The sequence below is a fragment of the Mchenga conophoros genome, linkage group LG20 (assembly GCF_057382185.1).
Source record: "Mchenga conophoros isolate Kocher_MC1m ecotype Shallow Benthic linkage group LG20, M_conophoros_male_GT1.1, whole genome shotgun sequence".
Classification (NCBI taxonomy): domain Eukaryota; kingdom Metazoa; phylum Chordata; class Actinopteri; order Cichliformes; family Cichlidae; genus Mchenga; species Mchenga conophoros.
In genome coordinates, this window is record NC_140545.1 from 25,336,667 (window position 1) to 25,349,878 (window position 13,212).

The 13,212-nt window shown below is 39.2% G+C and overlaps 1 protein-coding gene across 2 annotated transcripts; it reads left to right on the forward strand.

Annotated features, from left to right (window-relative positions):
- Nucleotides 1-1,127: 1,127 nt before the first annotated feature.
- Nucleotides 1,128-9,849, forward strand: LOC146550922 (amphoterin-induced protein 3). 2 transcript variants are annotated; one of them, XM_085260408.1, is made up of 2 exons: nucleotides 1,128-1,542; nucleotides 3,214-9,849. In XM_085260408.1, exon 2 carries the CDS (start codon nucleotides 3,256-3,258, stop codon nucleotides 4,615-4,617), a length of 1,362 nt encoding a protein of 453 aa, XP_085116534.1. In that variant the 5' UTR covers nucleotides 1,128-1,542; nucleotides 3,214-3,255; the 3' UTR covers nucleotides 4,618-9,849. The 2 variants fall into 2 exon arrangements, with proteins under 2 accessions (XP_085116534.1, XP_085116535.1); XM_085260409.1 differs by having other exon boundaries at nucleotides 1,128-1,293.
- Nucleotides 9,850-13,212: the final 3,363 nt, after the last annotated feature.

The window sequence follows — 13,212 nt, forward strand, 5'->3', positions numbered from 1 at the left end:
TGACTAGCCCTGGGACAAGATTGTGTCATTGCTTTTTCATTTCAGCACAAACACAGCCAAATGTGTTTTCTTCATGCTCAACCCATTTTTAAAAACAAAAAAAAACCCCAAACAAACTAAGGAGCAGGTTTTTAAATCGATCTCTTGTTGAACTTAACATTCCTCCTTAGTCGTTCTCATCCACATTTCTGTGGACACCGACATCTTTCTCCATTACCCCACCGTCTGAGAAGTGAAGCCCATCCAGCGAGTTTGAATCCGTGGGGAATCAGGTTATGTGCCTCTGCAAAGTGAGTGAGTGACTGAGTGAGTGGGAGTCAGTCAAAGCCCCGAGCACTTGCACAGAGGGAGGTGGTGGGTTGGGGCTAGCAGAGAGGAGGTGGCTGCTGGGAGGCAAAGCTAATTCACTGTGACAGAAACCAGAGCTGTCAGGACCACCATGACCAAGCACCATGGACAGCATATATCCAGTCAAACCCACAGCCAAGAGATGGGAACGGAGCAATGTTGGAGTTCAGAAAGAAAGCAGAGGATGTACTGCATAAGGCACTTAGAGGAAGAGTGAATGTGTGCATATTCGGGGGCAGGAGGAAGCTAATGTCGATCGACTTAAAACCACTCAAATAGACGCAGAGCACACAGGTGAGGAAAAGACCCGAAGAGCCTGAAAGCCTTCAAATACACCAAAAGATGAAGAGGGTTTCCAAGCTCACAGAAAAAACAGGTGTATTTACAGCATTAAGAAAACCAGCACTAAGACACAGTCACACATACTCAAAGAAAAACAAAAACACATCGAGCACAGCCAAGTTTCATGCCCCTGGGATTACTGGTGAAAGGTTACCGGATAACACATGCAATATTCATGTGTAAAGCTCCTGGGCTCTGCTAATATGTTAGCAAGCAAAATCATACAAATCTACTAGCACACTAACAGATCAGTGTGGGAAAACTGATATTGGTTAAAAATGGAGAAAGAGAGACAGAGAGAACGAGGAGGGCAGCCACCAGCATGATTACTTAATGATGAGAGAGGGAGACACAAGACTGGTCTCTAAATGACACGGAGAAGGAGGGGGGATTGTGGGAGATTAACTGAGCTCTATGCTGTTTGTTATACACTGCAAAGCACCGCAGGATGTTTCTCGAGCGGCACTCTCATTTGGGAAGAGGAGAAAAAGCCTGCTAGGGGGACCTTAAAGTTAGCTGAGGAGAACGGCGGGAGCCTTGAATTATTCCTCGAGCGCCTCGGGAGGAGGATCCGAAAGGAGATAAGGATTAGACAGCTATGTTGTGGGTATTCATTGATGGGGATACAACTCTGAAAGCGGGAAAACGAAAGAAAGTTGGAGTCTCGTATTGTCGCTAAGCAGTTTATTTTGGATTTGTGGTTTGGCCGTGTGTTCCTTTCTTCATTTTATTTTTTTGGAAGGGAGAATGAGATTAACTAAGTGAACAAAATTGCTCACTTGTCTGGGAGTAGTGTGAACTTTTCTCCTTTTGAGCTTTTAATTTCATAAAGACTTAAAAACATTTTTGAAGGTAAAGTATGTCCACACTATGCTTTCACAATGTGCTGAAAAGTTTTTAATTATATAGAGCTGTGGTGATTAGTCAGTTTATGAATTTGGTGATTAAAGGGAAATTAGTTGGCATTTATTTTCTGTAAGTTTGGTATAGATGAGTTGTTAGAGTTCAGAGGTATTGAACTGAAAAAAGCTTTATGTCGCAGGCTGAAAGACACTTTTCTGCTGTGATTGCGGATAATCTCAGTTTATGTCTGCCTTTTTTAAAGTTTTGGCTTTGGCCTCTTTGTTAGCTGCTGAATGCTCAGTTAATAACACACAACAATCGACGTGCCAAGAAACAATAAAAATAATTGTCATTTAGAGACAGTGATTACTGTGTATACAGGTCCGCGTGTAGCTGGACAAGAACACAGTTTTCACAATTTAGACTGTGCACACTCAATGGATTTTAAATGAAGCAATCAAGATGTGATTGCACTGCACTTTCAGCTTTAATTCAAGGGTGTAAACAAAAACATTGCCTTAACCATTTAGAAATTACAGCCAATTTTATACACAGTCCTCCTTTTTCAAAGAATTAGGTTTAAGCGAGCCAACTGAGCAGTTCATGGTTGGTCAGTTTACACGTTATTCATGACAAATTAAGAAACTGATTTTAAGTGTTTGGTTTGGGCTAAGTATTTTTATTGTGTAGCCGTTTATTGAAAAGATGTGAACATGGAAAATAAGAGGTCATCATTAGACTCGAAAAACAGAAACAAAACAAATTATCAAGACAATAAGAGTATATAACTGTAAGTGTATAGAGGTGTAACAGAGACTTTATAAAATAGCTGAAAACTATAGTCGATTTCTGTAGTAATACAAACTGTGGTTCAAGTAAAAAATATTTTTTTAAAGAAAATATACTTTTAGGTAAAACTCAGCATTGATTTTAAATGTTTTTTATCTGATCTGACTGACTGATTCTATTTTGAAAGTTTAATACATTTTAAAAATATTCCAAAATAGGTACCCAGAGGGGTTTTAAGATAACGGCTGGCGAGACTTGCTTCTAAAACGACCTTGGTTGGACTTTTTGCGCAAGATCAGTGAAATGCTGCAGAATGGAACTTCACAACTGAAAAATAAAATATACTGAGAAAGAAGCCCTGATCTCAACTCACCTAAACATGATTTCTGTCCAAAATAAAGACCGAACAAACATGCATGGTGATGTCTTCAGGTTAAGGCAGTCAAAAACAGTCTTTATATTTAAAAATGTCTAATTATTCAAAGACTTTGGGGTCTGTGCAAATAGAATGACTATGGAAAAGATTTCATATTTGCAATATCTTTGCTAGAGCCTTTGCATTAAAGATGAAGTTCTTGTCATTTAAAATCGCCTTTTGCTGATCTACAGAGGCATAATCACTAAATAGAGGAATAAGTAGTCTGCATGAATCTGACTGTTGAAACATTTGAAAATATCCCAGCATGAGGATTTCTTATTCCAAAGCATTCCAAATATTTTATATAGAGTTAAAAGGATTCATGGTCACTAAAGTGAACCATTTCATCTTCTACTGTACCACAGATACTGAGAGCTCCAGTATGGCTGAACAGCTCAAAGCCTGAAACACTTGAAAATAGTATACCCTTCTCATATATCACCCTGTTTCTCATTTGATTCTTATCTTTTCAGGGAGAACCAGAGGGATTAGAAACCTTGAAGGATTCAAAAACCATGACCTGCGGACTAAATCCAAGCCTTCTCTTGGTGCTGCTCTGTTTTCTCCACAGCACTGAGGAGACCTGCCCCTCCGTGTGCCTCTGTATATCCGATGCAGTAAGCTGTAGCTCCAGCAGACTTACCAAGCTACCTCACTCCCTGCCCTCTTTCTCAATAAGTCTCGACCTCAGCCACAACCATGTCTCCTGGCTGAGTCCAGGCTGCTTCAACGGGATGTCCAGGCTGGAAAACCTGCTGATGGCGCACAATCAACTCAAAGCCCTGAATCCTGGAACTTTTCAAAACGTCTCTGGTCTCAGGCACCTTGACCTGTCCTCCAATAAGTTTCGTGCGGTAGAGCAGCACTACTTTCAGGGGCTTTGGAGGCTGGAGGAGCTCCTTCTCTTCAATAATAAGATTGCACGGGTGGAGGCCGGCACACTGAGTGGCCTGAGCAGCTTAAAAAAGGTCTATTTCAGCCTCAACCAAATCACAGACTTCCCTTTCTTCTCAATCCAAGATCACACTCATCCATTCCTGAGCATGTTAGATCTCTCATCCAACCGACTGACCCATCTGCAATGGGAGGATGTGAAAGCTTTACCCAGGTTGGTGCAGCGGGGCCTGTATCTCTACAACAACTCTCTGATCTGTGACTGCTCCATGTACAGCGTGTTTTGGCACTGGGACCTGAGGGGCTATGACTCAGTGAGGGACTTTAAGGAGGAGCATATCTGCTTCATTAACGGAGACCTACGATCGTCCATCCAATTTCTACAACAGAACCGATTCTTCCTCAACTGCACTGTGGAAAAACCCGTTTTGCAGCCCGTAACAGTTCTCCTTTCCAACGTGTTGGTTTCAGAGGGAGAAAGGATGCGTCTAGACTGCCAAACATCCCTGACGAGCACAGATCTCTCCTTTACGTGGCTCTCCCCAAGCAAGGGGCACATCACCAAGGCCAACATAGATGATAATCTAATTAACCTGCTTCCTAATGGTACTTTGGAGATCCGAGCAACCAAGGTCAATGACTCGGGACTGTATGTGTGCACAGCTGTGGATATTAAACAGGCACTGAATGCAACTCGGGAGGTGAACGTGACGGTGCTGCTGCCCACGGCAGAGTTATTCAACACTGGCTACACAACGCTGCTCGGCTGTATGGTGACTACAACGATTATCCTCATCTACCTTTATCTGACTCCATGTCGCTGCATCTACTGCAAACGGTCAAAGCAGTATGAGTCAAGCAGTCTATCTTCTACCCTCTTCCACTCTACAAGAGACCAGACCAAAAGCCAAACTAATAAACACGTAGCCTTCATTGACCCGGTGATGAATGAAGAAGGAACAGATTGGTCTCTGGAAAGCTGAAGTTTTTTTTCCACCCCCCCAGGCGGAAACTGAAAGTCTTAACTGAAAACTCCTCTGTATCTAGCTAGGACATGCTATTTGAGTAATAATACTATAAAGGGAAAAAAAGAACTTCACGTCTCCTTTCCAACTGTCAGATGCAGTTAAGAGGCATCCTGAACAAAAAAAAGAAAGAGAAAAAAAGTAATATCTCCTGTTTCAATTCTCCTCTTTCTGCCATGTGGCCAGGTAGTCGGAATGAAAGTTTCAACTTTGCTTTATACCCGCAACGTACTGGCACCACCAAATCACAGCGGAGCCATTATCAGTCCTTAAAATCAGCTAATAATTTCTCCGTGCTCAGCTACAGCACTAGGGGGAATATTTCTCATGGGATCTGAGAATGAATATGGCTTCCCTTTCAAAGTTTTGAAGATGGATTAGTTCCCCCCACTCCCAAAAAAAAAAAAATGCAAGTGAATGACTGTACTGACTGCTGGAACTAAGATCAGTTTGCACACCTTACCTGGATTGAGGTTTTACAGATAGTGTAGAGCAGATAAGTGCTAGCACTGCATAAACTAAAGATAAATTTAAAAATGAAATGCAATATACACCCTATATCCCCTAATGTGTAGCTTGAACATGTAGCACCAGCTCCTGAAAACTTCATATCCTCATTTTCCTAAACTGCTTATGTCTGATTTTGTATTATTTTAGTAATCTTTTTTTTTCAGAAGCCATAGCTTACAGCAAACATTTAAAAATCTTATCTAGCTCAAAACAGAGGTGCATCCTGCAGTGAGCCATCATAAATATACATGTTTCATATAAACCTGTTGCATTAATCTGGCAGGGGGAAAAAAAGATCTGCATGCTGCTTATCTGGCAAAGAGCAAAGTGTAGAAATCAGGAGTGTCAAGAACCCAGACAAAAAGCAGCAACTGGCCTGCTCTTCAAAGACAGCATCTTTTTTTGATCAAACACAGCAGAGCACTTTGAACACTGCAGAATAAACACAACCACTAAATTTTGACTGAAGTGACAAATTCTTCAAGCAGCTGTGACTCAAACCCTGAAGGTGGCATTACTTTGTATAGCTTTGTTCTTACTGTTTGGTGTTTTGTGTTTTTGTGCGTGCTTTTTTTTTTTTTCGACTGAAGTGACTGAATATTGTTTGTTTGTTCTTTTTTTCAATTCAGCAAAACATGCTTCAAATGACAGAATTACACACTTCAACAACAGAGATGAAAGATGCTAAAGAAAAGACTCCCATGCTCCGCACTGAAGGAACAAAGTACATGGGTGAGAGGGTTTTTCCTGCATAAAGACATTTTTGGCACACCCCCCGCAGAGGTTTTTAGCCAGCCCCCAAAGGAAAATCAACCAGCACCAAATGATTAAGGGACTGAGAATAAAAGTAGCAATTTAAATCCTCTCTAAAAGAGCTTAATAACACTTTATCAAACAACCACTCAACAAGCAACGTGTCTTTTGAATTCCAGGGGTCAGGTCCCCTCTAGTCCACAGCTTTACAATCTTTTAGAACTCATTCAAACCAGTTTTGTTCATTGGATTTCATTTACTTAACCCTGCATCAGCATATTGGCCGCATTTTATCAAATGGTTGGAAAAAAGCCTGAAAATGCACATTTTTCTTATGACTTATGGCCTCTACCGTATGTAGATCAATCAGGCTTTATTGCTGCGTATAGTCACCCCACAAAGGCCGTTTCAGAGCCTAGAAAAAACCCTGAGGTTGACTGCATAAAAGAGCTAAGACAGCATATAGCTGGTCGATGATGAAGGGAACCCTGCCGAGACAAACAGCAGCCTCAAAAGAAACAAATCAATTTTCTTCAAGTCTAAGCATCCATAATGTTTTAAGATTGTAGCTTAATCTTAATAAAAACACTGGGTGGGACTAGGGATTGCATCAAGATTGAAAAGGATCAGATGTAATCCTTCATATAATGTCAGGGACAAGTCATCAGTAACTGCGTGTATTACAAAGCAGAGCTTGTCATTGGAGTTAGGGCCTTTGATTATTTTGAAATCCTTAATTAAAACATGACTCCTTTTAAGATAGAGGCGACTAATATTGTTGTGCAGCTTATATGTAAATTCAAGTTCAAAAGGAGGTGGGAAATCTGATATCAAATGGCCAACGGTGCATGAAAGTGGAACACACTGGCTCTTTGACAGCGATGAGTTTCATCAGTATTAAACTCACAGGGATTAACCCAAAAAAATTCGTGAGACTAAGGCTGCATCCATAATAACACTTTTTTTGTTATGTTTTAGAACAATGAAAACAACTTTGGTTTTAGAACAGCTTACAAAATAATCTCTGAATATACTAACACGGCTGTAAATGGACATAATATCGTGCATTCACAACATGGGCGTGTGTGTATCAGCGTAAACAGGAAGGAGAGGACTGGGTGCTGGGAGAAGAATACTGAAAAGGATGCACAACAGCGGGGAAAAGTTAGGGAAAGGTTTTTTTAACTGACAGATGATGAGGTAGAAAGTAATACACGAGCATATGGTGTTCATGGACAAAGCAGTAAAAGGTTACAATAAGAGTAATCGTAAAGTTTCTGCCTGCCCAGATACCTACGAAGGATTAGGAGGGATTAGGAGAATTAGGGCCAAAATAATACAAGTATTAAATTTAAAGGACTTTTTTATCTTGTGGTTTTTTATTATAAGGATAAAGTCAAAATTTTGTAACATTTCAAGAATAAAGTATAACAAGTTAGAAAAAAGTTGTTTCGATTCAAACTACACCTGCTAGTAATTGGCAACATCTACAAAATAGTCTTCTTCTTTCAGCTGCTCCTCTTAGGGGTCACAATGGTGGATCATCTGCCCCCAATTCACCTTATCCTTAGCAACCAACCCTCTGCATGCCCCTCTTCACTGCATCCATGGACCTCATCTGTGGTCTTTCACTTTTCATCCTGCCTGGCAGCTCCATAATAACCATCCTGTGCCCAAAATATCCATGAACTTTCCTCTGTGCATGTCCAAACCATCTCAGCCTTGCCTCACTAACTTTGTCATGATTGCCCCTGCCAAATGCCTTGCATATATTAAGATAAATCATACTTTAGACTTAGTAATGGGGATATTATTTCACTTTTAGCACATAAAGTGTGGTAATAACTACTAGATCTATGAGAGCTGACTTTATTTTTGACATTACCACTTTATTCTCAAAGTAGCACCTGAACTTTATAAAATTATAGGGGTTTTTTTCTAATTATAAAATAAAATCAGTAGCGTTTCCTGAAGTTTGAATTTTAAGGGTCCTTTATTGATGATGCTGTGTGGACCTTAGTCAGAAACGATGAGCCGTGATAGATCACCGTGCTATAATGCACTACTCTATTCATGACACCATCACTGATCGAGTATCAAACGTTTTCAGTGTGGTAAGCATCCTTTCTCAACAAAGATTACATAAGACGCTGCTGTGCGCCTGTATGATGTAACGTCTTGTATCTTGTTTTTCAGACACAGTGCACTAGAAACATTAAATGGTGCGATGAGTTGGAGTGAAATTTCAGGACATTACCACAAGGATAAAAAACCAGGTTCTTGGTGAATTGCACTGTTTTTAAATCCTTCTAATCCGCTCTCTGACGCAGCAAACACAGCTGGGTTGGGATTTATTGTTTTTCTCATATGATTAGATTAGATTAACAGGTTAAAACAAATGTTGTGAGCTTTTCATGGAGGGCTTTCCATTTCGCCGACGGTCCACAGGTGATCCTGGTTATGCAAGCTCACTCCAGCTTTAGGAAATAAACCTCAGTGTAGGCAGGATGTCAGAGTCAGGATGAGCGAAGCTGGTATCCTAAAGCTATTTGGAATCCAGCATTTTATTTTAACCTTGTGACAACAAGTACTTAACTGATAATGGGAGGCCTCAACACTGCGTTGCAAAAATGGAATGAATGATTATTGTGCTTTTTCCAGTTCATTTCAGACATGAGGAGGTAGTCAAGAGGCAGATTTGGTTTGCCGAAATCAGGACCCTTCCAGCATTTCATGTTTTGTTTATACTAACATTTAACCGCTGATGGAAAGTCCTGATAATAACACTGTAAAATAAATAGCTAATTTCCAGCATACAAAAAAAAATGCAACTCTGTACAGCTCAGTCTTTTTGCTCCCTGCAAATCATCCCGAGGCATTCTGACAAATTACCCAGATGTAAAGGAAGCAACTCCTTAATGCTCGAAAAGATGTCCTTCTCCAAAGCGAAACACTCCATCAGGCCCAAATTAAAGCATGTACTTCCCCTTTCCAGATTAATTGTTTTCCCAAGTTCGACTGGGCTCCCAGGGATTCGAAATCATCTTAGTCAAGAATCTAATTACTGTGAAAGAGGAGTTTTAGTCTGAATAGCACGGGTTGAATTGCTTTCATTCGTGGAAGGCAGCCTTGACTGTCAACACAGGCTATTACTGAACTGTCAAAACAGTCATCAGGCAAGAGTGGAGGCATCCAGCTGTGTCAGATACATACTCATTTTTCAAATGCTGTGACACCCACAAACACACACTCCCTGTGTCACCTACAATCCTTATTTTATTCTAACTGGGCACCTAACTTGGAATATGCGCTTGTGAAAAGCTACTGACTAGGCTACATTATCTTTTTTTAGGAGGTAATAATAATAATGATAATAATGAGTAGGTAGGTCAGTTGCTTCCAAAAAAAAGCCTAAAATAAATGCACACTGCTACACCAGACAACAGGCTGTTCATCATACCTCTGAGCTGAATGCGAATGCAAGCCACGTTCTGTGTTTTCAAAGCAGTGAAAAGCAGCGGGATTTCCAGCAGGGATCTGGTCTCAATCAGAGCACTGTGGAGTACATAGCATATGAATACTTCCTTAATCAGACCTACAGGCCCGTCACATTTCATTGCAAACAAATGAGTATATGCTCTTAAGCAGCATATTTTGGAGCAGTCTCCTGGCTCACTGTGTCTCACCAAGTAGAATTTAGATGGACATTATAGGATCTGACAATCAAAATGACCCAGTGTGTTTCAAGTTTTATACCGCAGCCCATGACTACGTTTTTACAACACTGTCTTGTCTATTTATTCTTCCTTGGCATTCAGTTGTATTTTTTTCCCACTGGCTTTATTGTACCTGTATCATGCTGTACCGGTTCTTTTGTTATAACGTGTCATACTTGTCCACTAAAAGACAACAATAAACTTTGATGAAATCTGGCTTTATTATTTCTATTAAAAAAAAAGACCTTAACTGTCAGAGACACTAGCGCTACCCAATCTGCAATACATTACAATGTCACTGGTGGCAGACACTCACAACTGTGCTTTATGATACTATTTGCTACCATACTTACACAATGGCTCTGAGGATTGCAGTGTTGGTCAGTCTAAAACTCTGAAACATCTCAGCTATTATTTAATGGATTCCCATTACTTTTTGTACAGACCTCGAAGAAGTAAATCTGAAGATATTCGATTTTTGAGTGAAAGAAACAAGTACTGAATGGATGGCCATAAAAAAATGTTGCACACATCCAAGTCTGTTTAGGAATAACTCTTCTGATCCCCTGATGTTTCATCAGGCACGACTGTATGTTTCATTTGGTTTCTTACCAATTTTCTAAAGAACCAATGACAGTCACACTCAATTTTGTTAATTAGCAAATAATAGAGTGATGTTGGAATTTGAAATGATTAACGTCAGCGAGCTAGCATTATCTTTGTAAGCATGCACAGTCATGTGAGAAAAAGGGCTCTATTTGGGACCAATTTGAAAGCAGCGCAAAATATTTTCCTACCAAAACCTGATTTTACACAGGTGGCAACACTTGTTGACTATCAGTTAAACAAGTCAATTTGATTGGCAGCCCCTCTCTGCTATTTACCCACTTAGATCCTAAGGATGCAGTGAGAGTGTGTTTAGATTTTCAGAGGACTGCGCAAAATAGTGTGAAAACTTTTTTTTTTTTTCACATGAATGTAGCTAGAACTTCTGCTGTGTCCAAGTGCAGCCTCATAGTGTTGCCTGCAAGGCTGTCGTTATGGTATCGCCATGTTGGCTACATTTATAATCTTAATGTAGCTATATGTGATTGACGGAGACTCATAGAAGAGCACTGGATTACATTTTTTTCCTCTGCTGTGTTGTTTACATTGTTTTGTGCATCGCCTCAAAGGGCTTCATAAAAAAAAGCTGTCTTTAAGCAACATTACTTCTCTCTGCTCAAGCTGCATTCTAATGTAATGTTTGCAATGTTGCCTTTAGGCTGCAAACTAAAGACAAGAAAAACTGCAGTGTAAGGAGGAATGGGTCTTCCATAATGTCAGGTAATGAGAGAAGGGGTACTGGTGTTACACTTGCTCGTGAACAGAGGCAAGTTTGACTCTGGCCCAAATCCCTACATCCTGCAAAGGCACATCTACAAGGTAACACCTAAACCCAGAGATCTCTGCTGCTCACTGAACCCACAGGACCAATTTTAAAGCAATGGAAATACATACTTCTGTTGACCTGGTTCTTTCTTCCACAGTGTCCCATAATCCAATGAAAATTCTTTTAAAGAATCAAGTGTATTATGTTCAAAATGATCACATTTTAGTGGTAAAAGATCTATTCAGATCAGAATTTTCAGCTGAAATTCCAACAGAGGTGCACATTTCCTCGAGAATGTACAAATTTAAGATGACTTATTTTTCAAATTAACTACATTTCAGAGAGAAATATTACATTTTAGCATAGATTTGGTGCAGTTCCTTTATTTTTAGGTCCATCTATTGCTTATCCAGATGCAGGTGTTAAGTTTCTCTTATGATCAAACACACCAGAACGGCTTCACATTCAAATTAAAATATTAAGCAATATTATAAAATGCATCATTAACTCACTTTAACATCCATTTTTATTTTTACTTTCTTATTTCTGTAACAACGATAATGCAGGACTTTTAGTTGTAAAGTATTTTATTAATAATATTAAGTGTAGTACAGTACAGGCACTTTAGCTTAAATAAAAGATCTGAAATGTTCTTCCTGCGCTGGGTGATAAAATATCAGTTTAAGAAATACTAAGTAAAAGTTCTTCCATTCTGAATTGTACCTAAATCGACATACTGAAAGCACCAAAAGGTAGAAAAAGCAGAAGTCCTGATTCTGCAGAAAAAAATGGTTCCTCTGACAGAAATATTATTATTTATGACTTTTAATATTGATGCATCACTGCTTTACCAAACATTTTACTCTTGAACCTGCTGCAGTGTGCTACTTTATTATACAAGGCTGGGTAGTTTTATCTGATAAAGCTGAAGTGCTGAGAGATGATTAATGGGGTAGCAAAGTTCTGCTATCCAAGTTTATGTTCATTTTTTTGACTCCTCTTACATCTTTGCCTCTCAAACAGTTATCTAAATGGAAACCAACTGACAGCTTGAGAGTGGAAATATCTTTTTTCTGAGTGGTGGAGACTTCACTCCTAGATTTTCTGAATGTGACAGATTGTAGAAACCAGGCTTTGTTTTCGTCTGAAAAGCAATGAGAGTTGTCAAATGTAGTGGAGGGACTGGAAGTATAAAGGAGAATAAAACGGAAGTGCTTCAGTCAAGTATGCAGGCTCTACTTTAGGGACTAAATGCACATAGTTGCGCTCCAAAATGCCTCTTGGTGACAAACTCATGAAAAATACGACAAACAGAGTGGATGAGAGCATTTTAACACGTTTCAGCTAAAACTAACCTGTTATTTTTGTTTTTGCCAAAAGCTTTTTTTTTCTGTTCAGGTTTATTCATTGTTTTGCCCACATTCTTTGAAAGAAAATGCACCAAGACCTACTCTACTTGCTCTCTGTGCAGATAACTTAAGAGTCAGATATTTTTTCCTCGAACAAACAAGCTAAGGGGAACGAGGGAACATGAGTAAAGACTTACATGAATCGATTAGCCAGGAACGAGCAGCTACTGTTAGCTTTAGCACAGTTTAAAATTTGTTATTACGGTGTCCAATTCTAAGAAAAGTAGATGCTTAAAATTATGAAAAATGTTTTAAAATAAAATATCCAATTTAATGCTTTAAAATGTCATGTTTTTTTTTATTTTTTTTAAACTATTTCTGTGGGGATTTCAAAATAAAAGTCTCAAGCTACTTTTTAGGCCGTGCTTTAAATGTCCTATTTTCAAAATAAAAACCTAACTTCAAACCTTTTAATTTTTTAACCTCTATGAGTTGCTTGAAATGATCATTTTTACAAACCTCAGCTATCATCTTTGATTTTTTTTTCGTTACAACTCTTAGCAGCAACTAACAAAGGCTAGCAGCAGCAGCATATTCAATTGCATTTTTTCCATAACTTGCATAGTAAATTATATATTTTGCGTAATGTGTATGTCCCTTTAAAAATCAGTAGAAGTCAGTCTGTTGTTTGTGCTTCATGCTCCAGAACCAAGCATACCTGTATGAGGCATACAAGCCTCAGAACTCCGCTCAATATTGCATTTATAGTGGTTATTTTAAGTATAAATAACCATGTGGAGAAGGTTGCTAAAATAAATGATAAAAATACATCTTGCTCAGCATTTGTGTGACG

Bases quoted from the DNA above. Each gene is read 5' to 3' on its own strand.
- LOC146550922 (XM_085260408.1), top strand. From the start codon at position 3,256: ATGACCTGCGGACTAAATCCAAGCCTTCTCTTGGTGCTGCTCTGTTTT.